The sequence below is a fragment of the Eleutherodactylus coqui genome, chromosome 10 (assembly GCF_035609145.1).
Source record: "Eleutherodactylus coqui strain aEleCoq1 chromosome 10, aEleCoq1.hap1, whole genome shotgun sequence".
NCBI classification, from domain to species: Eukaryota; Metazoa; Chordata; class Amphibia; order Anura; family Eleutherodactylidae; genus Eleutherodactylus; species Eleutherodactylus coqui.
This window is the reverse complement of record NC_089846.1, coordinates 102,941,355-102,963,765: the sequence shown is the minus strand read 5'-3', so window position 1 is coordinate 102,963,765 and position 22,411 is coordinate 102,941,355. Positions and strand designations below refer to the sequence as shown.

Genomic DNA, 22,411 nt, shown 5'->3' with positions numbered 1-22,411 from the left:
CATCTGTCACATCATTTGCCCAGCAATAGGAAGGGCGGCTGTGACGCTTTCACAGCTGTGGAGATAGGGGACACAGGGTCAGGAAGGGGATCACTTCTTAATAGAGATGAGCGAACGTGCTCGTTTAGGACAATTACTCGATCGAGGATCGCTTTTTTAGAGTCACTGCCTACTCGGGCGAAAAGATTCGGGGGGGCGGGGTGGAGTGGGGAACAGGCGGGAGCTCTCTCTCCCCCCCTCACTCCCCACCGCAACCTCCTGCGCCCCCCGAATCTTTTCGCCCGATTAGGCAGTTACTCAAAAAAAGCGTTGCTCGATCGAGTAATTGCTCTAAACGAGCACGTTTGCTCATCTCTACTTCTTAAGGAAAGCACCTAGAAAGTTTGAGAAGACTTATAAAGTCATCCATGCTCCTCTGGGAAATATGTAAATGAGAAGATGGAACAATACCTCTACAGCACCACCTCCTGGAAGGCAGCATTCCTGCAAGTCAACATCAGACCTATTAACAAGCCTTGTAACAATGACTGGGAATATAGGTTAAAGCCAGAGTCTTCTACAGACGGAAAATATGTCCATATACAGTCAGCTATTTCAGGGTGATTGCCCCTCATTAACATGCAGTAATTTTCTGGCTTGGCTAGTGAGAGGCCTATAGACATGGGTCAGGAAGGGTATGGCGTCTTCTTAACCCCTTAGTGGAAAAGCCTGTTTGTGCCTTAATGACCAGGCCAAATTTTGGAAATCTGGCATGTGTCACTTTAACATGGAATAACACCATAAAGGTTTTGCATATCCAAGTGATTCTGACATCGGTTTTTCGCCACATGTTGTACTTCATATGGGGGTAAAAATAGACCGATAGAATTTCTGAATATTTATTAAAAGCACCAAAATTAGGAACATTTTGAAAAAAGTTGTCTTTTTTTCACATTTTCAACTGCAATATTTCAAATATTTGCAAAAATACTGTACAGATTTTTGATGAGATATATATTTCCATCCCTTTACTTTATTTTGCATGCACATTGGAAAAACTTAAGTTTTTTTTTTAACCATTTAGGAGACGTACAAATTTAACATTACTTATGGACATTTTGAGGAACACTTTATTTTCCTGCACCAAGCCCAGATTGTAAAGGCTCATAGGTGTCAGGATGATAGATACCCCCACAAATGACCCTATTTTATAAACTACACCCCTTAATGTATTCACTGAGGGGGTCAGGAGTATTTTGATTACACAGTTTCTTCCACAGAAATTCCGTAGCTGGGGATTTGGCTGCGTCCTGCAGCGTAACTCCGTATCGTGTGAAAGGTTCCTTAAACTCTTTATTGGACCTATGACCCAATTATTTAACCATTCAGATACACAAGCCCTCACGGGTATAAGCACATTAATGGCATGTATATACTATATATGGGTGCTGCGTCTTTTTGTGCGCGCCTCTGTGTGTTTTACTGTATTTTTAGTGTGCGCAACTCATGTACATTTGTGCCCGGAAGAAAGAACGCAGGCATTCTTCATTCATTGCCATTAGTGTAATCAGTTCAATATGTACTATATTCCTCCACCGGAAAATAGAGAATGTAGCTTTTTTTTTTTCCTGGACTCGATTGAAATGCGCAGACAAAATATGCGCATGTGGATGAACCCATTGAAATCAATGGGTTCTATTTAAATCGTATTACACGCGCAAATTTCGTGTTCGCAATATTTAAATACACATTTGTGAATAAGCCCTTAAAAGGCTACAGAACAGAGACGTAACAATGCTATGGCTTTTGGAATGCGACAACACGAAAACCAAGTCCTATGGTAAAAACAGAGTTCTTATTGTGCCAGAATAGTACACCGCAATACTCGGCGGTCACATTGTGCTTCCGCAGCTCATGGAATATTTATAGTGCTGCGTTGTAAAAGCTTGTCAGAGAAACTTGACAACAGAAGCAGTTGTTTCTAACATTATTACATTACAACAAGCAGTGGTGCCATTAATAATAGTGGCTGGTATTGTATTAACCCTTTCCTATCCAATGCCGGCCCTCATCCGACATTACGATTTTCCTGTAGAGCTCCGGTGTTGGACGAGGGCTGACACAAGTCTCTAACACTATGCAGGACAGCGCTCCGATGGAGCTCTGTCCTCTATACATATGCAAAACAAAATTTTTAAAAGCTGATGACCTATCCCCAGCATGTCATTGATGGCTGAACCTGGGGTCCCCGCCGTGGTTTGCTGGGCCGCTATTGCAGTGTATGGAGAAGAACGCTCAGTAAGGCCACATGTTCACGGCACAGAATCCGCCCGTGCCCGCAGCCATGGGACATGCTCTCCCCTCTCCGGATCCAGCGCGGGTCTCCTCCGTTGCAGCTGGATCTTCTTTCTTCAGCTGGCCGACGCATGCGCAGTGCTTTTTTTTTTTTTTTTTAAATCTCCTGCTTTCCCACGGGATCCGCAGAAAAAGAGAGCATGCTGGGATTTTCTCCTGCGGTGCAATCCGCATGCCAGGAAAACATTGACATCTGCATGCTTTAAATTTTTTTGAGGACGCTAATGGATCCCTACGGGCGGCTTGATCTGCGGCTCTCCCACGCAGGTTCCGCAAATCAAATCCACCCGTGGACATTGGGCATAAAGTGGTGTTGCTAATGGAGTTGCAGCAGTTGCAATTGCAACCGAGCTGCTAAACCACAGGGGTGCAGAGGGCGTCCTCAGCCCACGCTGGTGCCCTCAAGGGTGAAGAGGGTGTCCTCACCCACGCTGGTGCCCTCAGGGGTGCAGAGGGCGTCCTCAGCCCACGCTGGAGCCCTCGGGTGCAGAGGGCGTCCTCACCCAAAGATAGGGCCCTCAGGAGTGCAGAGGGCATCCTCACCCAATGCTGGGGCCCTCTGGGATGCAGAAGGCGTCCTCACCCCACGCTGGTGCGCTCAGGGGTTCAGAGGGCGTCCTCACCCCACACTGGGGGCCTCAGGGGTGCAGAGGGCATCCTCAGCCCATGCTGGAGCCCTTGGGTGCAGAGGGCGTCCTCACCCCACGCTGGGGCCCTCAGGGGTGCAGAGGGCGTCCTCACCCTACGCTGGGGCCCTCAGGGGTGCAGAGGGCGTCCTCACCCCACGCTGGGGCCCTCAGGGGTGCAGAGGGCGTCCTCACCCCACGCTGGGGCCCTCAGGGGTGCAGAGGGCGTCCTCACCCTACGCTGGGGCTCTTGGATGAGCTCTGACAAAGTGTGCGGCCAATGCAGCCTGCATCCTCTTCCCCTGACTCCTCCATCTTTGCACTAGTGCAGAGCATTGCACACAATCCAGGCAGAGCATGGCACCCAGTGCACACAGTCCAGGCAGAGCATGGCACCCCAGTACACACAGTCCAGGCAGAGCATGGCACCCCAGTGCACACAGTCCAGGCAGAGCATTGCACCCCAGTACACACAGTCCAGGCAGAGCATGGCACCCAGTGCACACAGTCCAGGCAGAGCATGGCACCCCAGTGCACACAGTCCAGGCAGAGCATGGCACCCCAGTGCACACAGTCCAGGCAGAGCATGGCACCCCAGTGCACACAGTCCAGGCAGAGCATGGCACCCCAGTGCACACAGTCCAGGCAGAGCATTGCACCCCAGTACACACAGTCCAGGCAGAGCATTGCACCCCAGTGCACACAGTCCAGGCAGAGCATTGCACCCAGTGCACACAGTCCAGGCAGAGCATTGCACCCAGTGCACACAGTCCAGGCAGAGCATTGCACCCAGTGCACACAGTCCAGGCAGAGCATTGCACCCAGTGCACACAGTCCAGGCAGAGCATTGCACCCAGTGCACACAGTCCAGGCAGAGCATGGCACCCCAGTGCACACAGTCCAGGCAGAGCATTGCACCCCAGTGCACACAGTCCAGGCAGAGCATTGCACCCCAGTGCACAAAGTTCATACACAACATTACATCCCAATGCAGGACAGCCAGGTCACGCAGAACATTGTGTCACTGCCTGTACAGGAGCGTTGCGGTATCCGCCGCTGGGAGCAGGATCTCCGCGGTGAGCCTATCTGACAGATAGACTCACCGCGGAGAATCGCGGTAATTCGCAGCATGCTGCGATTTGCCGGCTGCGAGTAGAGAATCGCTATGATTCTCCGCTCGTGGACAGGGGGCTGCGCTCTCCATAGCAACTCCAATGCAAAAGCGCCCGCGGAAGGCAGCCTTAGGGCTCAAGCCCACAGCCGTAATGGGCTCCGCAAACGGAATACCGCAGCGGAGTCCGTCACGCCCCCCCCCCCCCCCAAAGACCCCATGCCCACTTCCGGATGCAGTACAGCGCATGACGCGCAGTGGGCGCGTGATGGCCATCTTCCGTTGACTACAATGGAAGCCGTCCGCCCGTATTCCCGCGGCAAATAGGACATGTCGCGGGTTATTTCACGCTGTGGATTTGCACGGTGGAATTCCGCAGCGTGAGCATTAAGCTATTAGCTTCAATAGAACCCAATAGCTGCAGTGAAACGCCGCGGACATTAGCCCTTAGTCCATGCAGAGCATTGCAACTCAACAAACCAGGTCCGTGCAGACTATTGCATTGTAATGCACACAGTTCCTACATAACACTGCATCCCATCACACCATAGCATCGCACTGTAGTGCTGCAGAGTATTGCACCGCTAGGAGGAGGGGGCCCCGCAGACAGTGCAGCTGCGGCTCACCCGGGGTTAGAAGCCGAGGAAACACACTGCTCTACTATGAAGCTCCATAGCGGCCCCGTAACACTCTGTAGTAGCCTCCGGCCTGGCTCCGCCCACACGCTGGTCACGTGGGGGTGACATCACGGAGGTCCTTTAGCCTCCTAGGATTTAGCATCTACCGTGCAGAGGAGAGCGGGCGGCGGGCAGGACGGGCCTGCAGACCGGTAAGAGCGGGGGCACTGCGGGCGGCTGCACTGGGGCCCAGTTAGGGAGGTGCCTGCCGCACCGGCCTGCTGCCGGGTGGAGCAGATGGCACTGCGGGTGGTGACGGATTACAGCGGCCTAATCCCAGCAGGCTATATAGGGGGCTGCACGGCTGTACCTGTAGTCACGTATAGGGGGGGGCACGGCTGTACCTGTAGTCACGTATAGGGGGGGGCACGGCTGTACCTGTAGTCACGTATAGGGGGGGGCACGGCTGTACCTGTAGGCACGTATAGGGGGGGGCACGGCTGTACCTGTAGGCACGTATAGGAGGGGGGCGCACGGCTGTACCTGTAGTCACGTATAGGGGGCACGGCTGTACCTGTAGGCACGTATAGGAGGGGGGCGCACGGCTGTACCTGTAGTCACGTATAGGAGGGGGGCGGCACGGCTGTACCTGTAGTCATGTATAGGGGGCACGGCTGTACCTGTAGGCACGTATAGGAGGGGGCACGGCTGTACCTGTAGGCACGTATAGGAGGGGGGCACGGCTGTACCTGTAGGCACGTATAGGGGGGGGAACGGCTGTACCTGTAGTCACGTATAGGAGGGGGGCGCACGGCTGTACCTGTAGTCACGTATAGGAGGGGGGCGCACGGCTGTACCTGTAGTCACGTATAGGAGGGGGGCGCACGGCTGTACCTGTAGTCACGTATAGGGGGGGGCGCACGGCTGTACCTGTAGTCACGTATAGGAGGGGGGCGCACGGCTGTACCTGTAGTCACGTATAGGAGGGGGGCGCACGGCTGTACCTGTAGTCACGTATAGGAGGGGGGCGCACGGCTGTACCTGTAGTCACGTATAGGGGGGGGGGGGGCACGGCTGTACCTGTAGTCACGTATAGGGGGGGGGCACGGCTGTACCTGTAGCACGTATAGGGGGGCGCACGGCTGTACCTGTAGCACGTATAGGGGGGCGGCACGGCTGTACCTGTAGTCATGTATAGGGGGCACGGCTGTACCTGTAGTCACGTATAGGAGGGGGGCGGCACGGCTGTACCTGTAGTCATGTATAGGGGGCACGGCTGTACCTGTAGGCACGTATAGGAGGGGGGCACGGCTGTACCTGTAGGCACGTATAGGGGGGGGAACGGCTGTATCTGTAGTCACGTATAGGAGGGGGGCACGGCTGTACCTGTAGTCACGTATAGGGGGGGGACCGGCTGTACCTGTAGTCACGTATAGGAGGGGGGCGCACGGCTGTACCTGTAGTCACGTATAGGAGGGGGGGCACGGCTGTACCTGTAGTCACGTATAGGAGGGGGGCGCACGGCTGTACCTGTAGTCACGTATAGGAGGGGGGCGCACGGCTGTACCTGTAGTCACGTATAGGAGGGGGGCGCACGGCTGTACCTGTAGTCACGTATAGGGGGGGGGGCGCACGGCTGTACCTGTAGTCACGTATAGGGGGGGGGGGCGCACGGCTGTACCTGTAGTCACGTATAGGGGGGGGGGCGCACGGCTGTACCTGTAGTCACGTATAGGGGGGGGGGGGCGCACGGCTGTACCTGTAGTCACGTATAGGGGGGGGGGGGCACGGCTGTACCTGTAGTCACGTATAGGGGGGGGGGCACGGCTGTACCTGTAGTCACGTATGCAGGGTCGTGCAGAGAATGTGTAAATATGCGTGTTTTCTAATAGTGTCTGTTTATAATATATGGCGCGGTCTCTGTGGGGGGGGGCGTGGGGGGGTCACATTATACATTTTCACGCACACGTCGCACCGTAATTAATGGATTTGTTCACAGGAGTATATTTTTTGTGCGCGTTTTGTTTGCTCAAAGACCCGCAGCGCGTTCTATTATTGTGCGCATCGCTCACGGACGGCGTGCGTCTTACACATAACTGCCCATTGTAATCAGCGGGAGCGTGGCTGCGTGCCTAAGAAATACAGTAAAATACACGCAAAAATACAGCCCCCTTTGTGTAAACACACTGACGCCCGTGTGAAGACGGCCTGAGTCATAAAGCTTTGTAGCTCAACACTTTTTTTCATGATCCGGGGGGGAAACAAGTTTACGTTAACGTTAGGCCTAAAATAACAGACAAGTGTGCGCTCGCCACTCCGCGGGCCGCAGGTGCCGGGGGCTGCCAGGTAGAAGCACATGACCGCTGCGGCCAATCAGACTCCTGGAAGCATGGTGGCCAGGAGGGTCGCCGGTGGCCCTACTGCCTGTGATGGGGTGGGTGGAAGCATGTGACCTCTGCGGCCAACCTACCTGATAGAAGCCGCTGGCTGTCAGCTGCGCCCGGGGAGGCGAGGGCTGTGCGCCCGGGGAGGCGAGGGCTGTGCGCCCGGGGAGGCGAGGGCTGTGCGCCCGGGGAGGCGAGGGCTGTGCGCCCTCGCTACTTGCTTTAGGCCGGCCTCACATGGGTGTAAACGCTCATCCAGCGCGCAAAACCTCAGCATAATTGTGCAACCGAACTGCGTCTCCACCCCGTATGGCAGCGTATCTCCCGCACGCGGTCACGCACGGCCTACCTTGCGTAGAGACAGCGTTGCATACGCTTCCCATAGAGAGACATAGGGCTCCGCTACGTGATGCAGTACAGCACACCGCCATCTCCTCCTCATATCTACACACTAATGGGACTGGATCCATGAAAATCCGTGTACTTTCATGGACTCCACTCACCGCGTATCATGCAGCCGTGTATCGCGAATGTAATACAATGTCGCGGGTCTTAGGTTGAGAGTTGTGAGGTGCATGAATAGGATCCCCATGGGGTCATACATAGGAGTAATCTATCTTCTGCCTCGCATGTTCCTGAGTGTGATATCTGGAGAGATTAGCCTTAGAATGCTGCAAAAGTAGTACATAATCATAATATAAAATCTCTATAACGCAGTATCGCAGTTTCTGTGAGCTTTTTTTTTTTTTTTGCCCCCATTTACACCCCCCTCACCTCCAACACAAGATCTACAAAGCAAAAAAAGCCCCCCCCCCCCTCCCCTACCCCCCCCCCCCAAGGTTATGTGAACGGTTTCTGGCTCTGATTACAATGCAACTTTTAAAATCGCTTGGTCTTTAAGGCACAAAATAGGCTGGTCACCGAGGGGTTAATCGTCAGTCAGCCGCTCGGGCCTCGTTATATTTAGTTTATTAGGCAAAAAGTAGCTGAGGGCTTCCTCCGAGGAGTAAACATTCTCTCTAAGGGACAACAGTTTCATTTAAGGTACAATAATAATGAAATCCTGAAGATCTGACTGGGAGGAGCGGCGCGGCCCGCCCCGCCGTGGAGGAGGAGCGGCCCGCCCCGCCGTGGGGGAGGAGCGGCCCGCCCCGCCGTGGAGGAGGAGCGGCCCGCCCCGCCGTGGGGGAGGAGCGGCCCGCCCCGCCGTGGGGGAGGAGCGGCCCGCCCCGCCGTGGGGGAGGAGCGGCCCGCCCCGCCGTGGGGGAGGAGCGGCCCGCCCCGCCGTGGGGGAGGAGCGGCCCGCCCCGCCGTGGGGGAGGAGCGGCGCGGCCCGCCCCGCCGTGGAGGAGGAGTGGCCCGCCCCGCCGTGGGGGAGGAGCGGCCCGGCGCAGGGGATTGTCACACCGAGACGATATTCTGCAGCAAGTCTGCACCAAAATCTGGATTATTTGGTTTGGATTCGCAGTCGGTTTCGCCCCTTCAGTTTGAGGAGTGAAAACTGCAACAACATCGGATTTGCTGTGAACTTCTCCAAAATTGAAAATCCGTTACGAGTGAACATACCGGTGGGCCGGGGCATAACTATAGGGGATGTCGTTGCACCCGGGCCCAGGAGCCTCAGGGGGCCCATAAGGCTTCTCTTCACCATATAGGGAGCCCAGCACTATGAATAAAGCCTTATAGTTGGGGGCCCTGTTACAGGTTCTGCATTGGGGCCCAGAAGCTTTAAGGTGCGCCTCTCCCAGTAGGTGCAGCAACACGCAGCGCGGAGAATCTGAAGTACAAACCTTGTGAAGGCAATTGTAACAAATCTCTATGAAGGGCAGAAACATTTTCCCGGAATCTGCAACAAAGTTGCCCCGCAGGGAGAATTCTAAATGGATCCTTTTCAACGAGCCGCGTGCGTTCCGTGGTCTATCTGCGACAAACTCGCATGCAACACGCGTAGATTCCCGCAGTTCAATAGTTGTAGTAACAGGCTGGATTCACACGTGTGACAGCGGGTGGAATAACCTGGCCCAATATCACATAGTATGGAAGGCTGGAAAAAGACACATGTCCATCCAGTTCTGCCTATTAACCCCCAATGTTGATCCAGAGGAAGGGGGGGGGGGGGGGGCAATAAGGTTGAAGCCAATGGTCCTCATTTAGGAGTAATAAGCCTTCCTGACTCCAACGTGCGTTTCTCATCCAAAGACGCTTCGCATCACTTCTGTGAATTTCCAATTCTCTGACGCTTTTTTGCCGCGCGACCTGTTTCCCATCGATTTCAATGGGAAGTATCACAGCGCACTCCCCTGTGATGTTTGTTGACTGTCTCATGGAAGACCATGGGCGAGGCGCTGCGGGGAACACCCAAAGGTAGAGCAGGCTGAGAGACATCCTTAGTAGTCTGACTTCCACGGGAGTTGCGTAATCGTCTTGTGAAGAATCAAGTTAAACAACTCAAGACACAAAGTGCCCATGTTGTGTGACGGTACCTGTAGGTGCCGGCCATGGCTCCATCCTGTATGGCACATGCCACACCCCGCTGCCTCGGGTCTGATACAGGGGAACACAAGGCTTCATAGGGAATCCAGGAAGAAAACCGCCCGGCACATTGTATACGGGTACATTGGCGCACTCAGGTTTTTTTTGTTTTTTCTTTAGCCAAACCAGATTGAGATCTGGGTGACTACACAAAGTCTGTAAAACGATCCAAGTGTTTTATGCCGTTTTCTGGAACTGCATGAAGACTCGCTGCAGTTTTTATGCTTGTGTTTTTTTTGTTTGTTTTTTGTTTGTTTTTCCCCCACGCATCACTTTTTGTCCCTATACAAATTGTGGCGCCATTTTTCTAGCATACGTTTGTTCACCACCTCACAGTTTAAATGTAACAAATGTATTAAATGTCGCACTGTGTTGATAAATATGCAGCAGAACGGCTGTGTGAATAAAAGCTCACCCGCTCCCCTTAATGAACATTGCGCATTTGTTCATTGCGGTAAATCCCACAACGGCCTAAACTGCGTGAGTGTAGCGTCAGTAAATCCGACTTCAGAGATGGGATGCTCGTGGATTATATTGGCTCACAGAAAGCGCTTGGATAATGTTTTTGACTGCCTTGCAGGGCTATTCTTGGCATCAATCGTTGGGGTACACGGGGGTTGCGTGTCTGGACTCCTGTGTGACACGGTGTTCACTCTTGCATGCCTGCTCTGGATGCAGTAACTGCCCAGGGCTAGTAACAGCTGCTGAATGCACTTTTACGAGAGCCTAAGCGTTGGCCCAAATAGAGCATCCTCTGGACATGAGAATGTGAATATTGCACCTGCTTGCTGCTCATGTCTCGTTTGGACTTGTATGCCTGATGAAGGGTCTGTTCTGGAACAGAAACGTGTTGCTCATCCTCGCTGCAATACATTCTTTCAAGCACCATCCACAGTGCTTGGAGCTGCAGGCACACTGCCCGACTAGCAGGCCACACAAAACGAGGTGGTGGGCCTCGTTCGGCCTGCGGACCTTGTGTTTGATATGTATGTCTCCATCTGTACCCCCTTCCATCGGATGCTTTATGATGGTGGAGACCACACTACGAATATGTAACTAAAACCAGCCTATATCTGAGGTTGTGAGCCCCCCCCCCTCCCCCACCTTCATTGTTTTATGACTTATACTATTCTAAAAAAAATCCTTTTAAGGCCTCACGCATGCAGCCGTTTATGGGAGACGTGTAGCGTGTCCAGGCCGCTCACAGATAAATTAGCATATTTGTACTTTCTGGTTCAGTATGCAAGTGCGCACAGATCTGAAATTGGCGCTGTTCTCTACACGCGAATGGCTTATTCCGCAGCCTGTGGGGGATGTCTGCGGCCCCATCCGGATGTGTGGGACAGCAGCAGAAAATGTTAACAGCTGAGTAGGTGATAAAATGGCAAAAAAGAGCGCATGCTCACCTGTCTTCATCCCTGTGGGATTCAGCTGTCAGGCTCCTGCTGCCCCATCCACTGCCAGTCAGGCAGCCAATCCGAGGCTGCAGCAAACTCCTGACATCACTGCGCTGAGAAACTGAGCAACGATCCTGTGGCCTCTGGCTGCAGCGATCACCTGACTTCTAGTAGCTGTCTGCAGCAGAGAACTGGGAAGGGGGCGGTGGGAGATGGTTGGCTGGGTCTTAAGTGAGTGTGCGTGTTTTGGATTTGTGTTTTTTATTTTATTTTTGTTTTTAATTAAAAAAACACCTGCTCAGCTGCAAATTTATTTTTTTTTTAGTGTTTTTTTTTTTCTTTGTCGCACAGATCCTTTTAACCCTTTCCAATCCAATTTGTATCCTGATTTTCCTAGGGGGGCTTACTCTTTTTCTGCCGTTATACAATGGCGCTATATGCTGGCTAAAGCCAGTACTGCATGAGGTGACACGTTGCATAGGCTCCAATAGCAGAGGGGCTGGCAATATACAGTAAGGCTGCCTGTCCACAGGCATCTTTGCATTGCGTTCCCCGCACGATAATCCGGGCGCGGGGAACGCAGTACACGCTTTCCATTGTGTCACTATGGAAAGCACAGCCCCCCGCCCCCCCCCCCCCCCCCCACCTGTTCACAAGTGGAAAATCAGTAGGCTCACAGCGGAAAATCAGTAGGCTCACAGCGGAGATCCATCTTCTGGCTCCCGCAGTGGAGATCCGCCGTAGAATATCGCAACGCCCATGGACAGGCAGCTTAAGGGAACCCTGACGGACATCTTCCAACATTGGAGCTGTACAGCCTTAAATCATAATGTCTTTTTAGAAGTCAGACAGTGGATTGGAAAGGGTTAAGGAGGGGATCATCAGTAAATTCAGAGGATACTCACCAATCATCTGACAGAAGTCTGCCGACAACGGACAGTCCCAGCATACTTGTACTGGTTCCACCTCTCCGACACCCGGGGAAGACGGAGCGCATCGGAGTTTGTCGTTTGGCAGGGACCCCATAGAATCTTGAAACCAGTCTCCTGAGTCGTACTGGCAGTAGAAGATTTATGGGCACCTTGTGTCTTTCAATTAGAAGAAGATATCTAAAGTTTACAGATGCCACCTCTGTGGGCAGCGCTTTCCATCGCATCCGGATCAGTAGGTCTAGAAAGCGTTTTTATTTATTATACTATTACTTGAACATAAAGTGCTTTCTAGACCTGGTGCTCTGGATGTGGTGGGAGCGCCGCTCGCAAAGGTGGTTTTCAGCAGTTGGTTGTGGATACCTGAGGATATCTACCGTCGGGATTCGATCCTCCAGGGCAGCCGTCTAGCATCGCATTAAAATCTGTAACAGAGTTGGGCCCCCACCCCCTGATGTGATCTGATTCTACCCGGGTAACTTTTAGTTTTTTTGTTTGTTTGACGATCCTGAACACGGAGCGCCCGTCTTTGCGTCTTTCTTCAAATTTACTTTTAAACCCCTTCTTCAGCCACCAAATCTGTTCGGCCGCATCTTTGAGGGGTCTATACATTTGAACCTCCCCTTAAATGTACCCATTTCAAAAATCGCACCACTCAAAGTATTCAAAATGACCTATAGGAAGTCCGTAACTGTTTGGGTGTGTCGCTGGAATTAGCTTAAAATAGTGGATGTGAGATCAGAAAACTTACTTTGTTTTCCTTTTGCAGACTTCCAACTTTTTTCCACTAATTTTTTTTTTCTGTAATCTAGAATGAAAATTAAAAATGTTTTACCCTATTTTTTTTTTTATATTTATTTTTAAGTTTTTAAACGTATCCCACACGTACAACCTGACGTGTACACAGGCCTCGGAAATAAAGCACCTTCAAGAATTTGAGGTATTTTTATTGCTTTTTCCTTTTCCCAGGCACTATTTGGGTTTGCATGGGCTTTGTGGTGACACTTAAGAAACAATTCACCCCGCCCCCAAAAGTGCCCTAAACATCTCAAGGCATTTATCTACCGATCTAATGAACATTTTGACTGCCTAGATGTTTTTTTGTTGTTGTTTTTTTTTAAAGCTTTGAGCCTTTAAATTGAAAGACTTTCTGCAATACTTTGTAGTTCTGTCTTCAAATTTTTCATTTTCACATACAATATTTTCAACATACAGGGTTGTTCAAAAAGGATCAGGTACTACAAAAGACAGGTACAGTCCGCACATCACTGAAAAGAGGAAGGTTCAAATTGGTGTGGTGTTTTTTTTTTTTGTTTTTTTCTTTGAGTTCCATTTTCCCTTAGTGTGAACGCATTGTTTAAGTGCGACGTGAATTCCAGCGTAGGTTCCAAAAAACAGCTGTTTTGTCGTGGAGTGCTAGTTGGATATCTGTCGCCAGGGGCGTAACTATAGAGGATGCGGTTGCACCTGGGCCAGGAGCCTTAGGGGGCCTATAAGGCCTCTCTTCTCCATATAGGGAGTCCAGTACTATGAATAAAGCATTATAGTTGGGGGCCCTTTTACAGGTTTTGCATTGGGGCCCAGGAGCTTCAAGTTATGCCTCTGTCTGTCGCGCATCACTAGGTGCCATATTGAGGGTGTATCACCCCCTCACACCTCAAGGGCTATAAAACGGTAAACGAGACACCAGTGCCAGGATGGAACTTGCTGCTGCGTCCTAATAAAAGAACCTTCCTCTTCTCAGCGAAGTGAGGATTGTAGTTTGTAAGTAAATCCCCAAATCTGCTCCTTCTTTTTGAATAACCCTGCCCATCCCAACATCGCAGTAAGGCCTCCCTCACACAGGGCATTTTATACAGCGTTTAGCACTGCCTTTTCAGCCCAGCACTAAACGCTGTACAACACTCCCATTCATTTCAATGGGGCTGCTCACACAGGGCTGAAAACGCAGCGCCTCCCAACGCTGCGCTTTCACAGCGATGCATGTTCTATTTTGGGGCGTTTTCAGCCCTGCGTCGCCCATTGAAATGAATGGGCAGCGGTTTTAGCACTGCTGAAAACGCGGCAACACTTGGTGCCGCGTTTTTGGCAGCGTTAACCGCTCGCCGATTTTCGGGGTGAGAAGCCCTCACCCCGAAAATCAGTCCCAGCTAGTCTAGAGGAAAAAAAAGAAAGTAAATACTCACCTAGCCGCTTCAGTCCGGGTCGCGGCCGCTGCTCTCTGCCGCTGATCCGGGCTTCCCCTGCATTCACAAGTCTATTGCCGGAGGCCAGGTTTGAGAACCCCGGCTCCGGCAATAGAGTGCTGTGATTGGTTGCCGGCGCTTGCTCGATGCCCAATCACAGCTCTTCATTGACTGTCTCAGCCAATCAGAGTTTGCCGGCGCTGATTGGCTGAGACAGTCAATGAAGGGCTGTGATTGGTTGCCGGCGCTTGCTCGATGCCCAATCACAGCACTCTCTTGCCGGAGACGGGGTTCTCAAACCTGGCCTCCGGCAATAGACTTGGGCGTGCCGAGGAAGCCCGGATCAGCTGCAGAGATCAGCGGCCGCGACCCGGACTGCAGCAGCTAGGTGAGTATTGCTTTTTTTTTTTTTTTTCTCTTTTCAGCATTCTTGGCTGCGTTTTCAGCCGAGCTGAAAAAGCAGCCAAAACGCTGGCATAAAGTATGCCAGCGCTGCTGAAACGGGGCGGAATCTGCAGCAAACGCAGCGTTGCAAAACGCTGCGTTTCTGCAAACGCCCTGTGTGAGGGAGGCCTAATGTGTGGATGACCAGCGGTTACCTTCGCTGGCGCGTTTCATCTTTGTTTGAACTTTTTTTTTTTTTCTGCCTAAACTTTCTCATTAACCGTATTTTTTTTATTTCCTCTCCTAGGTTTGGGACCGATCCAAGGTAAATGCCAGCTGTGTGCCAAGCGCGATTATCTGCCATGTATCAGCTATCTGTTGGGAAACATGATGAGCATCTGGATTGCTGGGTCCCCCGCGGTCGGGCCGCACGCTTCCTCTGACTCGCGCTGCATACAGTAAGCTGTTGTTTCATCTGTATAAAATAATCGTTATTACATTGTCTTCAATGTTTTTTTTGTTTGTGGTTTCTTCCTGTGAGTTTTAACCCATTATAGACCAGACACAGTTTAGACACTTTGCCCATGTGATGGTTTTACCGACTTTTTTTTGTCTGTGACATACAGGGTTAATTTGTTTATTAAGAGTGAAAAGCTATTAAAAAAACACCCTATTTTTAATTCCCCCCCCCCCCCCAATTAGTATATTTAGGCTAAAATTAAGTATGGAATGGGTTCCTCATTTTGTTTCTGATGCTTTGAAGTATAATCTGTTGAATGTCAGATTACAGGGCACATATGGAGAAGATTTATGTCCCTCATTACATATAAGACCTCTGGGGGATGGAGAGAGATTTCCCGCTTTTCCACTGTAAATGGGGCATCCTTAGGAGATAACTTAGTTTCAGGAGAAAACCTCCCCCTGTAATGATGGTTACTAGCAGAGCTGATCAGGATCTGCTAGGACCCTGCAGCTGTGCTGTTCCAGGGGACATCCAGTGGTCACATGGTCACCGCAGCAAATAGCGGAGCTAACACTTCGCTTTCTCTTTGTATTTCATAGCGTTCATAGCTATATCACTATATCCTCCGTGAAAGCACATAAGCAATAGTTGGTGGGACGGCTGTCGGGCATCTGTGCGCCCAAAGTTGTGCAATGTAAAGGTACCTTAAAGAGATTATATCACCAAAGTTTGGGGGAGATTAATTAAAACCACATGGTGAAACACTTTCCATTTTTCTAATTTGTTTTTATTTTCGAAGTGTAGACTTTTTTTTTTTTTTTTTTAAGAATTCTGTTGCCTATACATAACTATGGGGAGGGGCGCAGCCATTTTTCCTGAACTACATCTAACGAGATTAAGAGAATTTAGAAGATATGCTTTAAAGATGGGCCATTCACACAATGGACAGGAGCTGACCCATTGACTTGTATGGGAGATAGTTGTAGGCATGACCTGTACAGAGACCATTGTGCAGGGAGGGGAGTAGATGGTCACAGCCTATACATTTGTGAATGATGGATCCTGTGTTATCTATGCATAGGTGTTTCCTCTCGGTGTAATCCTGCCTGTGATGTTAGTGAGATGATTGCTACAAAGTTTTCTCTACAGATCAGGAAGAGACAGACTAGTATTAGGCTCTGGGGTTAGTGTTAAAAGTGCAGATGTATATTAGAGAGAGATTGTGACCTAAAACTCTTTAAATTAAAAAAAAATTCAACACAAAAATGTGTTGTTTTTTTTTTTATTTATTTATTTTTTTTTATTGTTTTGTTTATTTTTTGTTTTTTTCTGGATGTCCCATTCCCTTTTTAAAGCACCATTTTTGCGCGTCAGTCAGCACTCATTCAGCGCCATTTAGATGGATCAATCAGCAATATTCAAACCCCTACAGATCCATTGTTGTCTGCCAGAGATTACCGCTTAAAGCCCCCTGTACACAGCCGTGATTTCACCGGCGGTAAATCGCCAGCGAATCACGCCGTCTGAAGCTTTCCATTGCGAATTGCCGCGACTCTCCGTGGTCAACCTATCTATCAGATAGGCTGACGACGGAGATCCGTCTGCAGCTCCTGCTCCCGGGGTGGAGATACCGCAACGCCCGTGGACAGGCAGCCTTATTGTTGTTACAGGGCATTGTGCTGCCGACAGCAGATGATTTTTGGGGCCACGTAAATGCAATCTGTAGTCAAACGAGCATTTGCTCATTTCTCAGCTGATCGGAGGCACCTTCACCTGGGCAGTCATAAAGTGAACAAGTGTTTGTTCTTGGTCATTTACCCATGTAAAAGCCTTTTAGTGAATCTGGTCTTTCATAGCAGATGTAGTAGTGCAGCAGAGCTCCTTGCAGCCGGAGTCAGGTCTGGTGTGCGGAGGACGGGGTGCTTTCTGTTGACAAGCCTATGTGATTGCTTTACATAAAATCTGTTTTTGCATTTATTTGTATTCTTTCCAAGTAGTCTTGGCTTGTTCTGAACCATGTCTACAGATTGTTCTGTCCTAATGTTGAAACATTGATTAGATGTCTAGAAGTATGACTGCATGCTTTTTGTGGCCGGCTGGAGTTGGGATGCTTCGTGACCAGTTCTTAAAGGAGCGGTATGGAATTGCTGCACTTCATTTGATCTAAATTTTTATTAATAATAGAAAAGAAGTCAATGATTTAAAAAAAAAAAAACTAGGCTAGGAAAACTAGTCAATTTGTCATCTTGTTGACTATGGTAACCCCTCCCATAAAAGGGCACCTGATCCTACTGGAACTGATGCCCTTGTGCATTAGTCTTCGTGCCATATAAGTTAATAGAATCTATTAAGTGGTCTACAGCAGTGTTCCCCCAACTCCAGTCCTCAGAGACCGCCAACAGATCATGTTTTTAAGATTTCTTCAGTGTTGCACAGGTGATATAATTATGGTCAGTGCTTCAGACATTGCCACAGGTGTTCTCACCATAGGATATCCCGAAAACATGACCTGTTGGTGGTCCCTGAGGACTGGAGTTGGGAACCCCTGGTCTACAGATCTGTTACAAGTGGAGCTTTACTTCTTGTTGTAGTAAGCTTAGATATTATTTGCACCCCTATTTACGATTTCAAATAAGCAAGTAAAGCTATACTTGTTAGGCATAGCAAAGTGGTTGTACAGAAAATTAATAGTGTGTTTTTGTTTATCCCTGCAGGGCTACCAGGAATGTTTCTCTGCTGGTACTAGCCGGCCTCCAGTGCCTCTGCAGTCTCCCTCTTCTATTCGGCACTCCGTTTGATGCATAACAGTGGTCATGGAAGCTGGCCGTAGTTGCCTTGAGGATGCTTTTGGTATAAAGTCCTCCTCTTCTGTCTGTGAAACACTGGTTGAGGAGCGTCATGATGGAGAATTGGCCAAGGTAGATGTTCTCCCGATACAGACAGGATCATGCGTGGACCAGCCAACTACGGGAAAGCAGAAGAAAAATCCTTTCAAGTTCTTTGGAGGGAGAAAGAGTATTTGTACTCTACCCAGCTTCTTTGGGGGAAAGCACAAAGGTTTAGGAAAAGGTAACTCAAAGAAATCTGTGAGTAAAAGCAAGACCCATGATGGTATCTGTGATGTCCATGCCGAGGATGAAAAAGAAGGTTGCTCGCATAGTACCGTCAACCGACATAATGGAGGTAATCTTTCCACTTCAGGAAGTACTCTTCCCAGCTCCCATAGTGCAGACTCGGGCATTACTTCACCAGTTAAGCTCGACTTCAATTTCCATGATATATCCCCAATGGGAAGCACAGAATGTGTTGAGAAAAAACTGAATGGTGATAAATCGTTCTCTTTTCCCAGACCAAAGAAAGGGCTGAAAGGATTATTTAGTAGCATCCGTCGTCACAAGAAAAACAAAACCCCTGACCCAGAAAAATGTGAGCGCTATGACCATATTACGCAGAGTGTCATATTAGAGCAGTTAAATAGATATCCATCAGAGGATGGTCTGCAAGATAACAGTGAGCAACCAAAGATCAGCAGCCTACTCTCTGATATATCAACAGAGTCTTCATTGAATGTAACCGTCGAGTGTGAAAAGGAAGAATTGCCGGTTGATTCCGTAATCAGGTCTGACACTGTACCATGTAAAACTGATGAACTGCTTATAGAAACCAACGAGGTTCCCTCTGTAGACCAAAATCATGTCAGTGATTATAAACCGGATGGCTTTATTGATTGTTCTGACCCTAAAGATGGTTTTGCTGATAGTGGAAAAACTGATTCCATTGACCCAAACCCCTTTCCTTCTGCTGGTGACCAGCTAAGTCTGTTTGAAGATGTCTCATCCCTGAAGAGTTTTGACTCTCTTACAGGTTGTGGAGATATCATTGCCGAACAGGACATTGACAACATCAGTGATAATTCAATTTCTGTTGAAAGAAGTAGAGAAGCAACAAAGAGGAGCTCTTGCCTTGTTAGTTATCAGGGAGGCGGCGAGGAGATGGCAACACCGGATGACATGGAGGAAGAGTACCTTCAGCAGCTGTTGGAAAACGGCCATGAAGCCGATAATAGCTATGGGATACAAGATGAAAAGGAGCACGACAATATGTCTAAAAGCTTTACTGAATTGGAACCTACTGCATACGCAATGGCTGCTGAAGATGCCTTCGTTGACAGGAGTGTTCTTAGTAACGCAGAATTATTAACTCCTCAAAGTGATCAGCAAGAGTCTGCTCCAAATAGTGATGAAGGGTACTATGACTCTACCACTCCTGGCCCTGACGAGGATGGTGGAGAAGGCTTTTCCCAAAAAGAACGTCTTCCCAGAGATAGCTACAGTGGAGATGCACTTTATGAGTTTTATGAACCTGATGATAGTCTAATGAGCCCTGCCCCCGGTGGAGAATCTCTGTATGACAGCAAAACAATCTGCTCTGAAATATTTGATCAGTTTTTTGACTTTAGTCTTCCTTTAGACAGTGGGTTAATTCAGAAAGTTGAACACAAAAAGGGAGCAACTGAGACTGAAGAACAGCGGTTGGCCATGATTCAAAAACAGTTATTATTCTGGGAAAGGCAACGAGAGGCAGCAATGAAAGGAATGGATCCTATAGGTAAAGACCTTTTTTCCAAAGACAAGCAAAATATTGAATGTGAAGTTAGAACTGCTAGCTTACCTGGCAAGAACAAGGGCTGCCTTATTAAGGAACAATATTTAGTACCAAATTTGAACAAAGATGGAGCTGACAAAAGAATACAATCTGAGAAACTTGGCTGGAAAGACTTCAAGGAATCCTCTTTAACAGATGCTATCAAACAGGGAGGTTACAAACAGGATCTCAAGGGAAATGGCTTTGTAGAAGAGTCTGGCTTTGAGTTGAATGTTGATGGCCTTGGAACTCAAGACCAGAAAGTTGTTAAACTTTCCAACCCGAATGTTACCGCCATGGACCACATTCAGAATGTATTTGATTCTGACTTTTCTTCTATTTCTGGATACAGTCAGGAAAATGAATGTGAGCAGGCTGTGAACTTTTCTCAGACTCTTGTTGAGTTTGCTAACAATGGCATGTTATTTTCAAGTATTTCTGAAAGACTTGGCAGCGCTGGTTCAAGCTCCTCGTTCCATCACAATCTTAATGCTCTTCCTACTATGGTGACCTTTGATATCGTAGATGTAGAAAACGAAGGCGAATGTGAGCAACAGCTAGGCCTAAGTCCAGATGAAGATGCGGTTTCATCATTTGAAGGGTTTGATCACAGTTGTGTACAAGAATCGCTGGCTGAGTGTGACGAGCAACTACTGCAGATGGACTCTCATAATTCTTTCCAAAGTTTTAACTGGGGAGTGACAAGTCTCCCCCGTCACTTGGACCAATGCAAGCTAAGTCCTTCAAGTCCAGTTCCTCTTTCACTTAACCGAAGAAGCAAGTCCCTTGACACAGAGTGTTTAGAATTTGAGCTTGGTGCTTTTAATATGCCCAAGAGTGGCCTGAAATCTTACGATGATCTTGTTCCTTGGGAAGATGGAAAGAAGACTTGGCGTTCTGAAGTTTCTTATCTACCTAGAGAAGGGTCAACTTTTAATAGGTGTAGTAATTTGGAACAGATTGTTCCAACAAATGGGCAATTTGAAACCTACACGCCAGTTGTGTCTTTGAAACAAGACTACAGTAGAGAGCCTCAGGCTTCTAGTTCAAGTAGCCAGCTGCCAGTGGACTCTAGACAGATGGCAAACACCATAGACCTCTTACAGCGTAACACTAGGCAGTCCCAGGAGGGCTCCATCTCCTTTCGATATTCCGGCGAGAACACTGCAAAGAAACTTGCTCGTGTCCCACCGCTAGATGATCAGAGGGGGGTAAATATAGACTATAATGATGATTATCACACATGTCAAAAACAAACAAGGATTAAACCAGTAGGCATCACACAAGCCATGCCTCAACAACACAAACAAGAAGACTTCAATTCATTACCGGACTACCTGGAACGATCTGGGCCAACCAAGCTAGGGAGTTTGGACCACAGGGGAACATCAGCAAATGACTGGGGTAACAATTACAGCGAATGTTCAAACAGCTAATTTATTTTATTAGTGGACTTTTGTGCTTTCACTAGAAATCCTATTAGGGAATTAAGAGGATAAGGATACGGCTTAAATAGTCAAGCCAAAAACTGAATGGAATCGTCTCGTATACATTTTGCATATGCAATGTTTCTTGGGGGTTTTTTATTTTATTTTGTTCCATTATTTATTTTACTTAGTATTTAACCACATGTTTGCTGACTTCTTTTTTTTGTGGTTATTTATTTTTATAACTGTTTAGATTTGGGTTTAACTGGCGCTGAGGTGAGTCCCACCTCCAACACATTGATTGTTTCCATAGTATAGGCTTCTAACGTTTAATGCAATTGATTACCACACCACAGTGCTTTAAACTGACATTGTCATGTAATCGGAAGAAGAAAAAAAATATGGCATCACTGAGGAAGAACACTAAAAACTACATCCAGGAGTTGCATCTCAGCCTGCGGCACAGAAATACGGTGGCGGTTCACAACTTTTTTTTTTCTTCTTGTATTTATATACACACACATATGCGCAACGGTTATCCATGGGATGTGTCTGGTGTTTTAAGATTTGTGAGGCCTATTTGCAATACCAGACGCAGTCCATGGTAAAGAGTGGCACTGTTTGTTTCTAGGCCAAAAAGAACCCCCTCAACCCCCACACTCACCCCTTCTCTTTTCACTTGCACAGAAACCTCATAAAGTGACCAGTTTCCACACTGTGTTCCACATCCCCCATGTAGATGTTCAACTACATCCTTGTGTCTGGTTGCTGTGTTCTGGGCAGACAGATTCCGGTGGGCCATGTCGCCAGCTTGTGTATGCTCGTACAACAGCTAAAGCCAGTGTCACCCTTTGTGATTAGGCACTAGCATGTAGAGGGTCTCGGACTATATTGCTTCCCTCCCTCATTTAACTTGTGCAGGAAAACCTGAATTGTAATCTACAGGTCACAGAACTCTGAGATAACGTCTAGTAATATTCATAGTAGAGGATATATCATACGTCAACTTCTGCAGAACCTCTTCTTGAAGAGTAAAGTGGAGACTTCTTTCCCCCCCTGGGTATGTTTCAGTCAAGCAGGAGTAGTTGACACGGGACAAGGAAGCGATCTGCAACTGACTGCTTTTGCTGCTATTTTCTGTATAATTGTTGGGTTTTGACATCACAGTAAGTTTTTATACAGATATTATGTAGACATGTCAATGGATTTGAGCAAATTCTGCATGCACGTGCTTTAATCCTGGTGCGCAGTCTTTTTATTCCTGGAAACCCTCCCACATGAGCGTTGCACAAATTTTGTAAATGGGATAAGTGACCCCAGAAATGTTTGGCCCATGTTCCGCCTTTGAATGGAGTGGTGGTCGAGCATTAAACTACT

General features: G+C 48.8%; 1 protein-coding gene across 1 annotated transcript; it reads left to right on the top strand.

Annotated features, from left to right (window-relative positions):
• The first annotated feature begins 4,820 nt into the window (after positions 1-4,820).
• Positions 4,821-21,247, top strand: AMER1 (APC membrane recruitment protein 1). The gene is made up of 3 exons (XM_066581656.1): positions 4,821-4,900; positions 14,808-14,958; positions 17,678-21,247. The coding sequence occupies exon 3, from the start codon at positions 17,777-17,779 to the stop codon at positions 21,041-21,043; it is 3,267 nt and encodes a 1,088-aa protein (XP_066437753.1). The 5' UTR covers positions 4,821-4,900; positions 14,808-14,958; positions 17,678-17,776; the 3' UTR covers positions 21,044-21,247.
• The last annotated feature ends 1,164 nt before the right edge of the window (positions 21,248-22,411 follow it).

What these genes read in the sequence shown, in the direction of transcription:
- AMER1 (XM_066581656.1), top strand. Translation starts at nt 17,777, where the DNA reads ATGGAAGCTGGCCGTAGTTGCCTTGAGGATGCTTTTGGTATAAAGTCC.